General features: G+C 44.5%; 1 protein-coding gene across 1 annotated transcript in view; it reads right to left on the bottom strand.

Annotated features, from left to right (window-relative positions):
* Positions 1–15,817, bottom strand: part of LOC117445549 (atrial natriuretic peptide receptor 2-like) — a 52,244-nt gene that overhangs the window by 1,574 nt on the left and 34,853 nt on the right. The window contains exons 14-21 of the mRNA XM_034081289.1: positions 15,705–15,753; positions 15,519–15,620; positions 15,208–15,327; positions 14,927–15,020; positions 14,484–14,571; positions 14,156–14,295; positions 13,768–13,920; positions 3,748–3,846 (exon numbers count right to left, since the gene is read on the bottom strand). Coding sequence (XP_033937180.1) covers positions 3,748–3,846; positions 13,768–13,920; positions 14,156–14,295; positions 14,484–14,571; positions 14,927–15,020; positions 15,208–15,327; positions 15,519–15,620; positions 15,705–15,753 — 845 coding nt within the window. The remainder of the gene's footprint in view (positions 1–3,747; positions 3,847–13,767; positions 13,921–14,155; positions 14,296–14,483; positions 14,572–14,926; positions 15,021–15,207; positions 15,328–15,518; positions 15,621–15,704; positions 15,754–15,817) is intronic.

The raw sequence follows: 15,817 nt of genomic DNA, 5'->3' as shown, positions 1-15,817 counted from the left end.
TTGAACTCGTTATCAGTATAAAAGACACCTGTCCACAACCTCAAACAGTCACACTCCAAACTCCACTATGGCCAAGACCAGGGCCGGACTGGGACAATAAGTCAGGCCGGGAATTATACACCCAGCCAGGCCACTACCAGTTTTTTGTGCCATTTTGCTGGATTTATTTGTCAATTTTTACAGCGTTGCTGCCCATAATGATAGCGCTCTAAATCTACTACCTCAAAATAAACATATGGACATGGGTTACTATTTAAAAAAAATTGCAAATCTATTTGTGAACATGTGAACATATTTTAAGCGGGGGTGGACCTCAAATCCTATAGGGGGGTCCGGGGGCATGCTCCCCCGGTAAGATTTTTTTTTTAATGTTGGACTTAAATGCATCAATCTGGTGCATTTTGAGGGGGAAATAAAGAGACTACACCCATATGAAACATAACTGTATACATTTAAATAATCATAAAATCATAATAACATGGCCATAACCAATAACATCCCATATCCAATATGAAAAAACATTGAAACTTGTTTATTTATTTGTTTTTGGTTCATTTATAGTTGTGAGTGTGTATGTGCTCCTGAATCAGCCTCACCTGTCTCCCTCTCCTCCCCCTGCTCCTCCTAACCCTGAGGCAGCAGCAAGGACTAGTTTTAGCTCTCAACAAGTTTTAATTGTTTAACGTTTTTTTTTTATTATTCATGCATATTTTACTAATCACTCCCCCCTCAAATGGAAATATGTGTTTACATAAATGGTGACCAAACCGTTTGAGACCCACAGAGTAAACACTAAACTAAACACTCAAGAGTCCTTTACCTCACCTGAGCTGTAGTTATCAGCCTCTCAGTCTGACAGGAGAGGACTCTCCTCCACCTTGTTGTTGAAACAGCTCCTTATATCCGTTAGCGCAGCTAGCTAGCACCAGATGCTAACAACAACAACAATACACGTAACCGGTGTGCGCGGTTTATCTCACTCGCTCGCGCCACACAACACACACCCTCCCGATCTTGAATGACACACAGAGACCAATCGAGTATGATCTGTATGAAAGTGGCCATGTCGGCAGGCCACATCATGTAGACAGCCAGTCACCCTCTGTGAGGCAGAGTCAGACCCACATTTGCACAGCGTTGCGTTCACAATACATACGTATAAAAAAAAAAAATCCTCAGGCCAGCAGGCCACTTAACAGGCCAGGCCATCGGGAAACCTCCTGGTCCTCCCGATGGCCAGTCCGGGCCTGGCCAAGACCAAAGAGCTGTCAAAGGACACCAGAAACAAAAGACCTGCACCAGGCTGGGAAGACTGAATCTGCAATAGGTAAGCAGCTTGGTGTGAAGAAATCAACTGTGGGAGCAATTATTAGAAAATGGAAGACATACAAGACCACTGATAATCTCCCCTCGATCTGGGGCTCCACGCAAGATCTCACCCCGTGGGGTCAAAATGATCACAAGAACGGTGAGCAAAAATCCCAGAACCACACGGGGGGACCTAGTCAATGACCTGCAGAGAGCTGGGACCAAAGTAACAAAGGCTACCATCAGTAACACAGTACGCCGCCAGGGACTCAAATCCTGCAGTGCCAGACGTGTCCCCCTGCTTAAGCCAGTACATGTCCAGGCCCGTCGTTTGCTAGAGAGCATTTAGATGATCCAGAAGAGGATTGGGAGAATGTCATATGGTCAGATGAAACCAAAATAGAACTTTTTGGTAAAAACTCAACTCGACGTGTTTGGAGGAGAAAGAATGATGAGTTGCATCCAAAGAACACCATACCTACTGTGAAACATGGGGTGGAAACATCATGCTTTGGGGCCGTTTTTCTGCAAAGGGACCAGGACGACTGATCCGTGTAAAGGAAAGAATGAATGGGGCCATGTATCGTGAGATTTTGAGTGACAACCTCCTTTCATCAGCAACGGCATTGAAGATGAAACGTGGCTGGGTCTTACAGCATGACAATGATCCCAAACACACCGCCCGGGCAACGAAGGAGTGGCTTCGTAAGAAGCATTTCAAGGTCCTGGAGTGGCCTAGCCAGTCTCCAGATCTCAACCCCATAGAAAATCTTTGGAGGGAGTTAAAAGTCCGTGTTGCCCAGCGACAGCCCCAAAACATCACTGCTCTAGAGGAGATCTGCATGGAGGAATGGGCCAAAATACCAGCAACAGTGTGTGAAAACCTTGTGAAGACTTACAGAAAACGTTTGACCTCTGTCATTGCCAACAAAGGGTATATAACAAAGTATTGAGATGAACTTTTGTTATTGACCAAATACTTATTTTCCACCATAATTTGCAAATACATTTTTTTTTAAATCATGTTAAATTATGTGATCTTCTGGATTTTTGTTCTTCTCATTTTGTCTCTCATACTGTAGTTGAGGTATACCTAGGATGAAAATTACAGGCCTCTCATCTTTTTAAGTGGGAGAACTTGCACAATTGGTGGCTGACTAAATACTTTTTTGCCCCACTGTATATAGTATATATACTACATTTTTTATCAAATCATTATTGTCACATCCATACAGATGTCCTACAATTCAGTTTGCCTTGTATCTGTAGTTAACTGTTGGGGAATAATTTCCCTTGCATGTCATCTTTCGCCCTCTGACGCAGATGCCCAGCCTTGAGCAGCCGTTATCTCCCTTAAGGAGGGGCTGCCCTAGCATTTTGTTGTTGTTACCAGTCTATGACCGGGCAACTCTCGGTTAGAGATAGTTATTGTTATGGGACACCTGGAAAACATCCTTCTCGGGGTGTATATGACCCCGAACCATAAGCAATAACAAATGTGATTCAGTGTCTCTCAGCTGTTTAGTCTATCTATTGAAGAATGTTGATTATTACACTCTGAACTAGTTAAAACGTCGAACTACAGGAGGGTTCTTCAAAATTGATTGTGGCATCTCTACCGTGTGGTCAAATCGTGGCCTGTGAAATGTCTCCAAATAAACCGTCAGTGTTTGCCATCGAAGCTCCAGCTCTCCTCGTGTCTCTCTGAGTCCTGACTCCAATTGCTTCAGAAGTTTCCCTCACAAGGTGACCTATTTTTTATTGTGTGCAAGTCATACTTACAAAAATGTATTTCTGTTCTAAGTGGCATTTACATTATAGGTCCAATAACAACGAAGTATAAGATCTCTAAGGCCCGTCTGTAATTATGTTAGACAAACAGCAAAGACCAAGTATGTAATTTGCACACTTTGCAACACACATTATTATCTATTTTTCACATGGTGATTTAAAAGCATATTTGTAAAATGGGCAAGCAAAAGTACTGTAGCGGTGCACAAACCTCAGCTCATTAAAACATTTCCTAATGAAGCCTTTTAGGTCAAAATTTATCTCGTATTAAAGGTTTTATAAGCGTTTGTTTCTTGACTTTTGAGCATACAGTCGTTTAGTGTATTTCTATTAACCCAATAGTCTAGTGTGGAGGATTAGCACACTGTAATACTTCCATGTTGTAACTCCTCTCTGCTGTACAGGTGAGCAAACACAGACACAATCTCTTTGGCATGAGAGCAGCAGCGGCCAAAGGCTATTTCTGAACTGCCATTGAAGCCAGTTACAACAACACTGTTGACACACGTTTGAATAAATGCTGGACAATGTAAGAAAAAGCACACAGAAGTCATGTAGATGTTCAGATGATGAAGAAAAAAATACTGAAATTGATTTGATGTTCATGTTTCCACTTTGAGACATTAATTCGGTGTATCTAATAAATACCTTCACTTGTTGATTCCATACGGGACGCAGTGTTGACAGTGTCCCCAAACAGGCAGTAGCGAGGCATTTTGGTGCCAACCACACCGGCGACAACAGGTCCTGGGAGATTTAAACAGCAGTGAATATAATACACTATAGTCGAATACTATTGTCTAAACACTACAACTGAATAAGGACAATGCAGGGGCCCTTAGTCTTAGGACAATGTATGTTTATTTTACATTACTTTATTGTTAAAGTTACAATGTTCTCTCTTTTACTTAATACAAATCTGTTGCAAAGAATGTATTGTGAACATAAACAACATGCTTAAAAGCTAGAGCCAAGATAACTTAAAGTGTCCTATTAACACTTTAAACATAAAACGACAAGTTCCGCCCGCTGTGAAGTCTATGCAAGTGGTGCAGTGACGCGTCCTAAAACCCGGAAGTAACCCGCGCTCGGGTTCCCTCGACAGAAACCAATGGGATTTCTCCATAGGATTTTGGAAAATAGCTCGAAATAAGGTCTGTGGAAAACGAACCTGTTAGATAAATGCACATTTTGTTCAGCCGGATAATATCCACATGTCTACCCTACTTTTATTATTTTCGAATCATAAATGTAATCGATAGATTTATGATTTATATAAATGGTGTTGTTTTGTGTGGTAGAGGGTCGCTGTCATTGATGTCATTTGCACCCCGGGCCGCTGTTTTCATATTCCGCTGAAGTATACGCTGTGACGTAATATCTCTTCTTTTTTCGAGAGAGAAGGGGGGGGGGGGGGGGGTCAGAGGGCCTAGGTATAAAAGTCACCGCTCGCCACTGGCACTGACAGTCAGGGACAATTTGCAGCCCTAGGCGAGATTTGAGCTGGCGCCCCAGCCAGAGAATCGTTACAATAGAAAAGATAAAGATCAATAGAGTATCCAAGGAATACACAATAGAATGGGGGGTGGACGCAGAGGTTGCGCTAGACTTTTTCGCTGCCTGTCATTTTGACGGACAGGATCGTAAAACTTCCGTCAAAATCCAGAATTACCCGTCGGCCTTTACACAACTCTGACGAGGGGGGGGAAGCATGCTTGTGAACTGTCAACGGGGGGGGGGGGGGGGAGGGACAGTTCACATGCGCCGTATTATGCATGGCTGCTGCACCTCGCGGGAGCGTGCACAGCGTAAAGCCAAAACTCACAGACATTTCAATGATTTGTACGGCAGTTAGGTTTGGAAATGGTATAATTTCCTTTTTGGAGGGCATGCATAACACCGGAGCCTCGCTGCGGGGAAACTTTGGCGCTGTTCCGAGTTTGTTCTAATCTGTCAAAATGACGGACTGCTTTCAGATTTGTCCGTCATTGTTAAAAAAAATCCGTCATAGACGGAAAATATTCGGTTAACGCGACCTCTGGGTGGACATCACATCTTCTAGGGGGGTCCAGGGGCATAGGCGGAGTTTGACATTTGCGCTTGGGGGGGGCAAACCTTTTTTACTGACGTCAGTACACAGTCCCAACTATTGCGTGGGGTGCGACGGATACAGTAGCAATAAAGCCAGCGTTCACCGCACTGAGTATGACTTTTCCACATATGAACACAACTCGTCTAGTCATGCACGCCTCATGCCCGCCGTACACACACACTCATATGGAAGGGGCGGTCTCTCCCCCCAACAACAGTGCATTACAACTGTAAAACGTATCATAACTGTGCACATCTTATACTTATTTGATAACTACTATATCCCTTGGTTACTTGAACAATATTATGAACCAGTGTCCTACTTAGTGCAGAAGTAGACGCCTTAAACGTTGAAAAAATCGGCGCATAACCATTACTGCTAATTATTGTAATACAATAGCTGAAAAAAAAGCAAGGGAACTTGTGTCCTTAACCTCATACGTCACACACACACGTCACAACATGCGACTGCTCAAAAATAAAATTGTTTTAACCAAAACATGATATTATTCAGATTTGTATTGTAACAATCATATTACATCTATTAAAATATTGACATACGAAATATTTGTATCGGAATAGCTTTAGACGTAGTAATGCTGTAACATATTTCAGCCACTAGGGGGGCAATGCCCCCCCTGCCCCCCTGCAAAATCCGCCTATGTCCAGGGGTATGCCCCCCCGGGAAGATTTTTTTGAACATTTTAAAGTAAAATGCTTCAATCTGGTGCACTTTGAGCAGAATTACTATAGATCTAGGGGTACAACTCTAAACACCCATTATGAAAAAGATCGGTTTACATTTTATTAATCAAATAAGTATGTGAACATAACCAATAACCTACCATAGCCAATAACAAATGAATGAAACTTATTTTATTTTTGTTGTTCTTTCATATCTTATTTTACCTAGTTAACATTTATTTATTCGTGCTTTTAATCTCTCCAGTTTAAAACGATATTTTTGGTTACTGTCCTATAGTATACTGTATACATTGGATTGATTTCAAACCTGTTTATCCCAATAATTATAAAGGAGTGCCGGTTTACATACATTGTGATCAAACCGTTTGAGACCCACTTAGATAACTTAGACTAAAGTGAACTATCTAAACACTCAGTCCTTTACCTCACTGAGCTGTAGTTATCAGCCTCTCAGTCTGACAGGAGAGGCCTCTCCCTCCACATTATTGTAGAAACATCTTCTTCTTATATCCGATAGAGCAGCTAGCACCATTCTAATAACAACAGCGCCGGTACCGGTGCTCTCTCTCTCCCTCGCTCGCGCCCACGCTCACTTTGGCTGTGAGCTGCGGGCGCCAGATAAGCCAACAGCTATGGCGTTATATTTGTGACTCTATCCTGAGCACGCAATGAAACATGTTGAGCATAGAAAATGCGATTGAGCGTGCACTTGAACATTTTTGAGCACAGAGAAATATATTTTCTCTCATAAAACTCCTGCTCCGTGCGTAAGCAGACCGCTGCACGCGCTCTCTCTCCCTCGCTCGACCTCTCCACCCTGTACGTGCTCGGCTTTGCCTGCGCTCGCTCAAGTTGTCACAGCGTTATAAATGTGCCACAAAACCAACCAATCGGAGAACTCGAGAAGGTCAATTCTGATCGTCTCCAATCATATCTTCTATCTGAGATGAGAGAGGGATTTTCGGTTGCCATCAGGCTGTTGACGTTCTTATTACACATCCGTCGTTGACATGTACACATGCATTTACAGGACATGACAGACTTGAATGAAGAGAATAGTACGCCACAGTGTCAGGTGAGTTATACATTTCTAGTTTTCTGATATCACGTTATTGTCAATGCCTGAGTTTGCTAGCTGGCAACATAGCTATAGGGGTAGTTTAAGCAAACAGCTAACAAACCATAGCCTACATACATGAACCCTTCTGAGGTATTGATTACTTGCTGTAAGCATTAGAGGTGGCAGAATGACAAAAGTTTCTCTTTCTATCAACATTTTGGGTTGACCAGAACCTGGACCAACTTCTGTTTCCTGTTCTACAATGGGCATAGAGCTTGCCTTAATTTTCAACCGGACAACTAAACAGATTAGGCTAGGATACCGGGTAAAGCTAGCAACACACGTTAACCATGAACAGCCTATTAATCCGTTCTCTTAATGTTATTTCTTCCAACGTTGTGGAATTAGAGAAAAGGGGCTTCTTAACGTGCTTTTATCCGGGGTGGAGGGAGTTAAATATTAGTTAAATATTACATTGGGGTTTGTGATTGTAGTGGGTGGAGGTGGTGAAATGAGGATATCCATTTTGGAGTTCAAGCTAGTATATTATAGTTAACGTTACACAATAATAAGGACTCTGGAACCTTACTTCTGGATAGGGGTTGGACTCTATTCTTCTCCGGAGTTGCTCAAGGTGTGAGGCGCCGGGCGGGTGTGGGGATACTCACAAGTCCCCGGTTAGGTGCTTCGTTGTTGGAGTTTACCCCAGTGGACGAGAGGGTCGCCTCCCTACGCCTGCGGGTTATGGGGGGGAAAACTCTGACTGTTGTGTGTGCTTATGCACCCAACAGCAGTTCAGAGTATTCGGCCTTCTTGGAGACCCTGGAAAGAGTCCTGTATGGGGCTCCTGAAGGGGACTCCTTAGTCTTGCTGGGAGACTTCAACGCACATGTGGGCAATGATGGAGACACTTGGAGGGGCGTGATTGGGAGGAACGGCCCCCCTGATCTGAACCGGAGTGGTGGTTTGTTACTGGACTTCTGTGCTAGTCATGGATTGGCCATAACAAACACCATGTTCGAACATAAGGATGCTCATAAGTGTACGTGGTACCAGAGCACCCTAGGCAGAAGGTCCATGATCGATTTCGTTATCGTATCATCGGACCTGAGGCCGTATGTTTTGGACACTCGGGTAAAGAGAGGGGCGGAGTTGTCAACTGATCACCATCTGGTGGTGAGTTGGGTCGAGTGGCGGGGGAAGCCTCTGGATAGACCTGGTAAGCCCAAACGTGTAGTTCGGGTGAACTGGGAACGTCTGGAGGAGGCCCAAGTTCAGGAGGCCTTCAACTCACACCTCCGGCGGAGCTTTTCGGGCATTCCTGTGGAGGTTGGGGACATTGAACCAGAGTGGTCGGTGTTCAAAGCCTCTATTGCCGAAGCCGCGGTGGGGAGCTGTGGTCTCAAGGTCTTAGGTGCCTCAAGGGGCGGTAACCCTCGAACCTCCTGGTGGACACCGGTGGTCAGGGAAGCCGTCCGACTGAAGAAGGAGGCCTTCAGGGATTTGTTATCCCGGGGGACTCCCGAAGCAGTTGCAAGGTACCGACAGGCCCGAAGGGCAGCAGCCTCATCCGTGGCCGAGGCAAAGCAGCGGGTGTGGGAGAAGTTCGGAGAAGACATGGAGAAGGACTTTCGGGCGGCACCAAAGTTGTTCTGGAAAACTGTCCGACACCTCAGGAGGGGGAAGCAGGGAACCATCCAAGCTGTGTACAGTAAGGATGGGACGTTGTTGACCTCAACTGATGGAGTGTTGGGACGTTGGAAGGAACACTTTGAGGAACTCCTGAACCCGACAACTCCGCCCTCTATGTTAGAGGCAGAGCTGGAGTATGACGGGGGATCAACGCCAATCTCCCGGGGGGAGGTCACTGAGGTCGTCAAACAACTCCACAGTGGCAAAGCCCCGGGGGTGGATGAGATCCGCCCGGAAATGCTGAAGGCTCTGGGTGTTGAGGGACTGTCATGGTTGACACGTCTCATCAACGTTGCGTGGAAGTCGGAAACGGTACCGAAGGAGTGGCAGACCGGGGTGGTGGTCCCCCTTTTCAAAAAGGGGGATCAGAGGGTGTGTGCCAATTACAGAGGCATCACACTACTCAGCCTCCCCGGGAAAGTTTACTCCAAGGTACTCGAAAGGAGGGTCAGGCCGATTGTCGAACCTCAGATTGAGGAGGAACAATGCGGATTCCGTCCTGGTCGTGGAACGACGGATCAGCTTTTTACTCTCGCAAGGATCCTGGAGGGGGCCTGGGAGTACGCTTATCCGGTCTACATGTGTTTTGTAGACTTGGAGAAGGCGTATGACCGGGTTCCCAGGGAGTTACTGTGGGAGGTGCTGCGGGAGTATGGGGTGAGGGGGTCTCTACTCAGGGCCATCCAATCTCTGTACTCCCAAAGCGAGAGCTGTGTCCGAGTCCTCGGCAGTAAGTCGGACCCATTTCCGGTGAGGGTTGGCCTCCGCCAGGGCTGCGCTTTGTCACCAATCCTGTTTGTAATATACATGGATCGGATTTCGAGGCGTAGTCGTGGGGGGGGGGGTCTGCAGTTCGGTGGACTAAGGATTGCACCACTGCTTTTTGCAGATGATGTGGTTCTGATGGCTTCATCGGTCTGCGACCTTCAGCACTCACTGGATCGGTTCGCAACCGAGTGTGAAGCGGCTGGGATGAGGATCAGCACCTCCAAATCTGAGGCCATGGTTCTCAGCAGGAAACCGATGGACTGTCCACTCCAAGTAGGGAATGAGTCCTTACCCCAAGTGAAGGAGTTCAAGTATCTCGGGGTCTTGTTCTCGAGTGAGGGATCAATGGAGCGTGAGATGGGCCGGAGAATCGGAGCAGCGGGAGCGGTATTGCAGTCGCTTTACCGCACCGTTGTGACGAAAAGGGAGCTGAGCCGGAAGGCAAAGCTCTCTGTCTACCGGGCCATTTTCGTTCCTACCCTCACCTATGGTCATGAAGGATGGGTCATGACCGAAAGAACGAGATCGCGGATACAAGCGGCCGAGATGGGTTTCCTCCGCCGGGTGGCTGGTGTCTCCCTTAGAGATAAGGTGAGAAGTTCGGTCATCAGGGAGGGACTCGGAGTTGAGCCGCTCCTCCTTCGCGTCGAAAGAAGCCAGTTGAGGTGGTTCGGGCACCTAGTTAGGATGCCACCTGGGCGCCTCCCTAGGGAGGTGTTCCAGGCACGTCCAGCTGGGAAGAGACCAAGGGGTAGACCTAGGACCAGGTGGAGGGATTATATCTCTTCGCTGGCCTGGGAGCGCCTTGGGATCCCCCAGTCAGAGCTGGTTGATGTCGCCAGGGAAAAGAAAGTTTGGGGCTCTCTGCTGGAACTGCTACCCCCGCGACCCGACCACGGATAAGCGGGAGAAGATGGATGGATGAATAATAAGGAAGAGCTATTTTTGTGATACATCGCTATTGATATGGATTTAGAGTAGATATTTGAGACTTCCAAACAGTAAACAAAAACGTAACTTATGGGTGAGTGTTTTTAGCAGAGCCATATTGTCCTTGTGATTCTGTTAATTATTACCTGTCTGCATTATGTTTCAGCTCAGCTGATGTTGGATTGATGGCAAAGGGAGAGGGACTTAAGTGAGAGTGAAAACACAAGGTAAGTTTCAAATCCTATAGGTTGCTAGATGTATCCAACCCTTTCTGCTGTCTTTGTCTCCCTCTTTCAGCACAAGAACCCCAGGGGGATTCAATGGAGCCTGAAGACCTGCAATGAGACCCTCACCCTGCACCTGAGTCTCAACTCTCAGAGTTTTGCAAGCCTCTCCCTGTTCCTTATTTTTATTAAACAGACGTTAAGCTTCCCAATGGTGTGGTCTTTGTTTTGTGAAAAATATGATTACCTCACATGTTTTGTTACTGTTGTTATCTTTTGTGATAGTTAAATTGCTCCTGCTGACAGCCATTCTTTCCTCCTCTCTGTGTCAGTGGGGAAGCCGTACATTCATACTCCTTTCTCTGAGCGATTGGAGCATCCCCAGGCAGCACAGCAAACCATGGGGGAGACTATATGCCAGGACAACACAGAGGAAAAGGCACAGACAAACTGCATGCATGCTATTCAATGTTTATTGAATTCCATTTATTTACATGGATGCTCCTAAAATAACACATTTAACATCATCATGCTGCTGCTGCTAGCCCTTTGACTCATTGTGCTGTCAGTTGACAATCATTGATAGGCACCTGGCGGTCCCCTGTCCTTTCTGAAAGTCATAAAGATTACATTAGTCATTTAGATGACTTATGTCCTCAATTACCATGGGATTACTGAAACCACCATGAATTAAAGAAATGGTAGAAATTATTCTAATCTGAATTTTGAAACCTTCCTTCCTTCCCTCCCTCTAAATATATCAATAAACATTAGGATGTGATGTTCCTGACTACAATACAAGTTTAAGAAGATAATATTTGTTTTAAAGAATTCAAAGCAATACACAACAGCAACAGGCTCTGTAACCAAGGCAATGTTAGCCTAACATGTATATGTTAACAGGTAAAATAGCTGTTCACACTATCTATGTATATGTTCTACTTTTTGTAATGCTATGTTATTTCTATTTAAGATGTTTACATTTTCGATTGTTCAATTCTAGTCTTTTAACTGTCTAATGTACAATGCCTTGTCTTTTGCTGCTGCAGCGTAAACATTTCCCCAATTGATATCAATAAAGTGCTTCTTATTTTATCTTAATCCTCAAATATTAGCACATTTTACTTTAAAAAAAACAAAACACATTGATGTAACTACATACACATATCAATATGTTGTATACATATTGCAAATCAAAACCTTTATTGACCACTAATTACCAAAAATTGCATTTCTATCCTGTTATTAATGCATTCAAATCGTGATTCAAATGACCCGCCACGAACTTCCGGGAACTTTCCGAGTCTCTCTGAACCACGTGGCGATCAAGCATTTTGGACTTCCGCTGTCGCAACTCTTCTCTCTACATGGCGCTGGACCAGCCAATCAGAATTGACCTTCTCGAGTTCTCCGATTGGTTGGTTTTGACATTTGTAACGCTGTGACAACTTGAGCGAGCGCAGGCAAAGCTGAGCACGCACAGGGTGAAGAGGTCGAGCGAGCGAGGGAGAGAGAGAGAGCGCGTGCAGCGGTCTGCTTGCGCACGGAGCAGAAGTTTTATGAGAGAAAATATATTTCTCTGTGCTCAAAAATGTTCAAGTGCGCGCTCAATAGCATGTTCTATGCTCAACAGGTTTCATTAGCCGCTTTCACACCGCAGGACTTGCGGTACTTTAGTGCCGGCACTAAAGTACCACTAAAGTACCACGGCACTAAATCCGCCAGGGGGCTAGTGCCAATCGCATTCACACCGCAGTACTTTCCCTGAGGCACGATTACGCTGACGTTACTTCGTCTTCTTCTTCTCTGGGTTTACTGGCAGGCCGCAAAACCACTTCACGGCGAGTACAACAAAAAAACGAGAGAAGAAGAACTGCACGGGGGGGGGGAGGGGGTATAAAGCCCATCCGCTGTATGAGGCGTTTGTTTACTTTCCGACCTCAGACATGATGGAGTTCATAAGGGTAATTTACAAATAAAATACCCCATTATAACAATGGACTTTATCTTTATGTATTTATTATATATTACCCCCTCAGGCTGATTTTGGAAAAGGACATCAACCCTTGTTTGGTGTTTTCCCTTATTTATCTAAAACAAATGACGTGATAAATTACTTGTGTTTATGTGTGTAAGACTTGTGTTTCTGATAAATTCAACCACCGACACCTGTCTGCTCTCACATTCTTCTATTCTGCAAATTTGGGGTGGGACACAATAAATAAAGCTTCGCCAGTTTGTTTGTTTTATTGCACAGTCAAGACATAACAATAACGGCATCATGCTGTTCCAGGTGTGTCGTATGCATGTAAATTGAAGTTAAATAACAGTGTGAAATGTAAAATAAAGTGTAAGTAGTTTCAAAACAATGTAACAGTGGCAATATATATAGCAGCAGACACACCTTAGTGCAAGTTAGGTGTCACTATTTTTACCCGGCACCCAGCTCAAGTAGCGAACATCGCTCAAAACATTTGGAGTTGGGAACTGCTTTCTGTAGAAGCTGCTGCATCCCGTCCTTGGAGTAAATTGCCAGAAGCGCCGACACTTCCTCATCATTCCACCGCTCCGGTGTTGTAGTACGTGTGGTCATAACTGCTTTAAAGTACAAAAAAACTACTCGCTCAGGTGTGGATGTGGTTTTGTAGCGAGGAAAAAAATGGCTGCCTAACAAAACAAATTCAGAGTCTAACGGGGCGTGGTTTGCAATTCGCCCAGCCAATAGAAATAGAATAGAAATTGGCACTCTTTTGTCACCAGGTTCGTACCACCTCTCTAGCAGGGACTAAAAAGTACCAAAAGAGTTCCCGGCACTGAGTAGTCCCGGCGGTGTGAACGCGACATTATTGGTACTAACGGAACTAAAGAACTAAAGTACCAGGGAAAGTCCTGCGGTGTGAACGCGGCTATTGCGTGCTCAGGATAGAGGCACAAATATAACGCCATAAACATCCCCCATTTTCATCACTTACAGCGCCCATCGTACAGGGCAAATGAAAAGTGTAATTGACTTAATTATGAATATTGTTACATCAAGGCCGAAAATTAGGAGGAGCACCAACGGTCAAAAAAAAAAATTCTACCAGCGCAGCCCCTCCCCAGATATGGCGCCCTAGGTGAACATCTATAACGCCAGTGCTACGGGCCGGCCCAACCTCTGGGAAAAGCAGGTGGATAAAGGTGAGACATCATCAGTACCTGAGTGGATGCCGGCGCGTATCTGCAGCTGTGTGTTGGGTTTGTGAGGGATCTTGAAAGTGTGGCAGACACTGACCAGATCAAGAGCCATGCTGGCTATCTCTCCGGCATGATTGATGCCATTTTGTTGAGGGACCCCAGAGACCACCATGTCTGGAAGCCGAGTCAGAGACAAAACAGGAAGAGTTAGAGTGAGATGCATTAAAGAAATGTATCAAAACACACATTTGACAGTGACACAGTAACTTGGTTTTTGCTTTTAAATAATCTATTTTAGTTGTGAATCTGCATCTCAACACATTTATCTTTATCTTCTATTTCAATAGTGATGCTTTAAAAATATGTATCACTTTTTGTTAGCAGTTCTAAATCTGTTTATCTTCCTTACATGCATCGCCTATTGTCTCCACTTTGTAGACGTCATAATTGTCAATAATGTCATCAAAGCTGGTGTAGAGCTGGTTGAGGAAGTCCACGACTTGGTGGGGAGTGCTGGCACCAGACAGCTGAGTGAAGCCCACAATGTCACTGTAGCAGGGAGAAATACAGTGTTAGTCAGTTCTAGTTTTACATTTCAAAAAACGTGCATGTAACATACAAAGAGGGAGAAAATCTATCTAAATGTATCCCTGGTAATAAAAAAAGTTATACTCCAGACACTTTACAATCAAACAAATGGCCATTAATAAATGTAAGTCGGTGTTAAGAACACAAACCTGAAGTAGACGGTGGCGTTGGAGTAGCTCTGAGCCTCTGATGTTCGACCCTGACGAAGGTCATCAGCCACTGGTTTTGGTAACATACCTACAAGGGTTAGCAATGTATGTCATTGCTTAAAAAAATGATGTCTCCAATATATTCTTTGGGGAAATGGATAGGAATAATGAAGTTGCTTCTTCTGCACCACTAGATGGCAGCGAACACATTTGACTGTGTAATTCTTGGTGACTTTTTATATGATGCACAACAGCATACTCATATTGTCACATTTTAATGTTTATCACCCACAAATCCAGCCTTTGGTGTGCTATATATGGCAGTTTTAGCTCTGCAATGTCCCCAAGACAAATCCTGAATATCTTTATCTAGCATGAGTGTTCTGGGTAATAATTATTAGCGCAATGTAACTCTTTCACTCCACACCGTTATCCTGACTCACTGTATAACAGCCTGTCCGTCTTCTGTTTCTCTTGAAGAAGGTCCTGTGTTCTCTCAGCAACTATAGCCTCCAGATGTTTGCTGTACTTCTCCATCTGCAGTTAAACAAACTCTGTGTCTGAAACTCAAAACCATACACGGCAAAAAGTAACTGCTGTTTTGGAGAATGAATCCAAGTTACATCACATTATATTTGTGCTATTTATGGTTATTAAATTAATTATATGTGGCTTTATGCCTATTTGTTGTGCATTATTGTACCATATGCCAGTGGGTTATTACCAGGTTCATCATCATGTCCACAGGGCTGACTTTGTGTGGGTTCATTTTGTCAAGATTCTTCTTCACTTGCTCAAACGTGGGCCTCGTGGGGACATTATGATTCCAGCACTTCTTGATAAGCTGTTCAAGTGTTCCAGAGAATATATCAACACTCATTGCCTTAAATGTTTAAACAGTCATGGTTTCGACACATAATAACATAATATAACACTTCCTAGTTTTTGTGTGAGCCAATTCAATTCACACTAACAAGAGTGTAACTAGCCACATTCTCTCCATACATAGTTTCAAAATCTGCACGTATGTCAGACCTCACAGTAGTCTTCTTGACTGGGACAGTCAGTATCTGCTTTCCCTGCTTTGACTTCAGGCAGAGGGGGGCGCCATGCGATATCCACCCTCACTCCCTCAGCCTGGTGCTGTGGAGAGGACTGCTGGTTACAAAAGATCAAAAGGAAGTGAAGGTTGTAATCTACAAAGAGGGCTGTCATACTCACTGAAATGAGGTCAGAGCGAGTTGCAATCTCAACCAGAATAATGGAGTAGCTGAGGAGAGGAGGAAAAAGTAGAGATTGCTTTCATCTAATTTTCAAATGTGGTTAAGATTCAA

Source organism: Pseudochaenichthys georgianus, chromosome 4 (genome assembly GCF_902827115.2).
Source record: "Pseudochaenichthys georgianus chromosome 4, fPseGeo1.2, whole genome shotgun sequence".
NCBI lineage: Eukaryota > Metazoa > Chordata > Actinopteri > Perciformes > Channichthyidae > Pseudochaenichthys > Pseudochaenichthys georgianus.
This window is presented reverse-complemented; position numbering and strand designations above follow the sequence as displayed.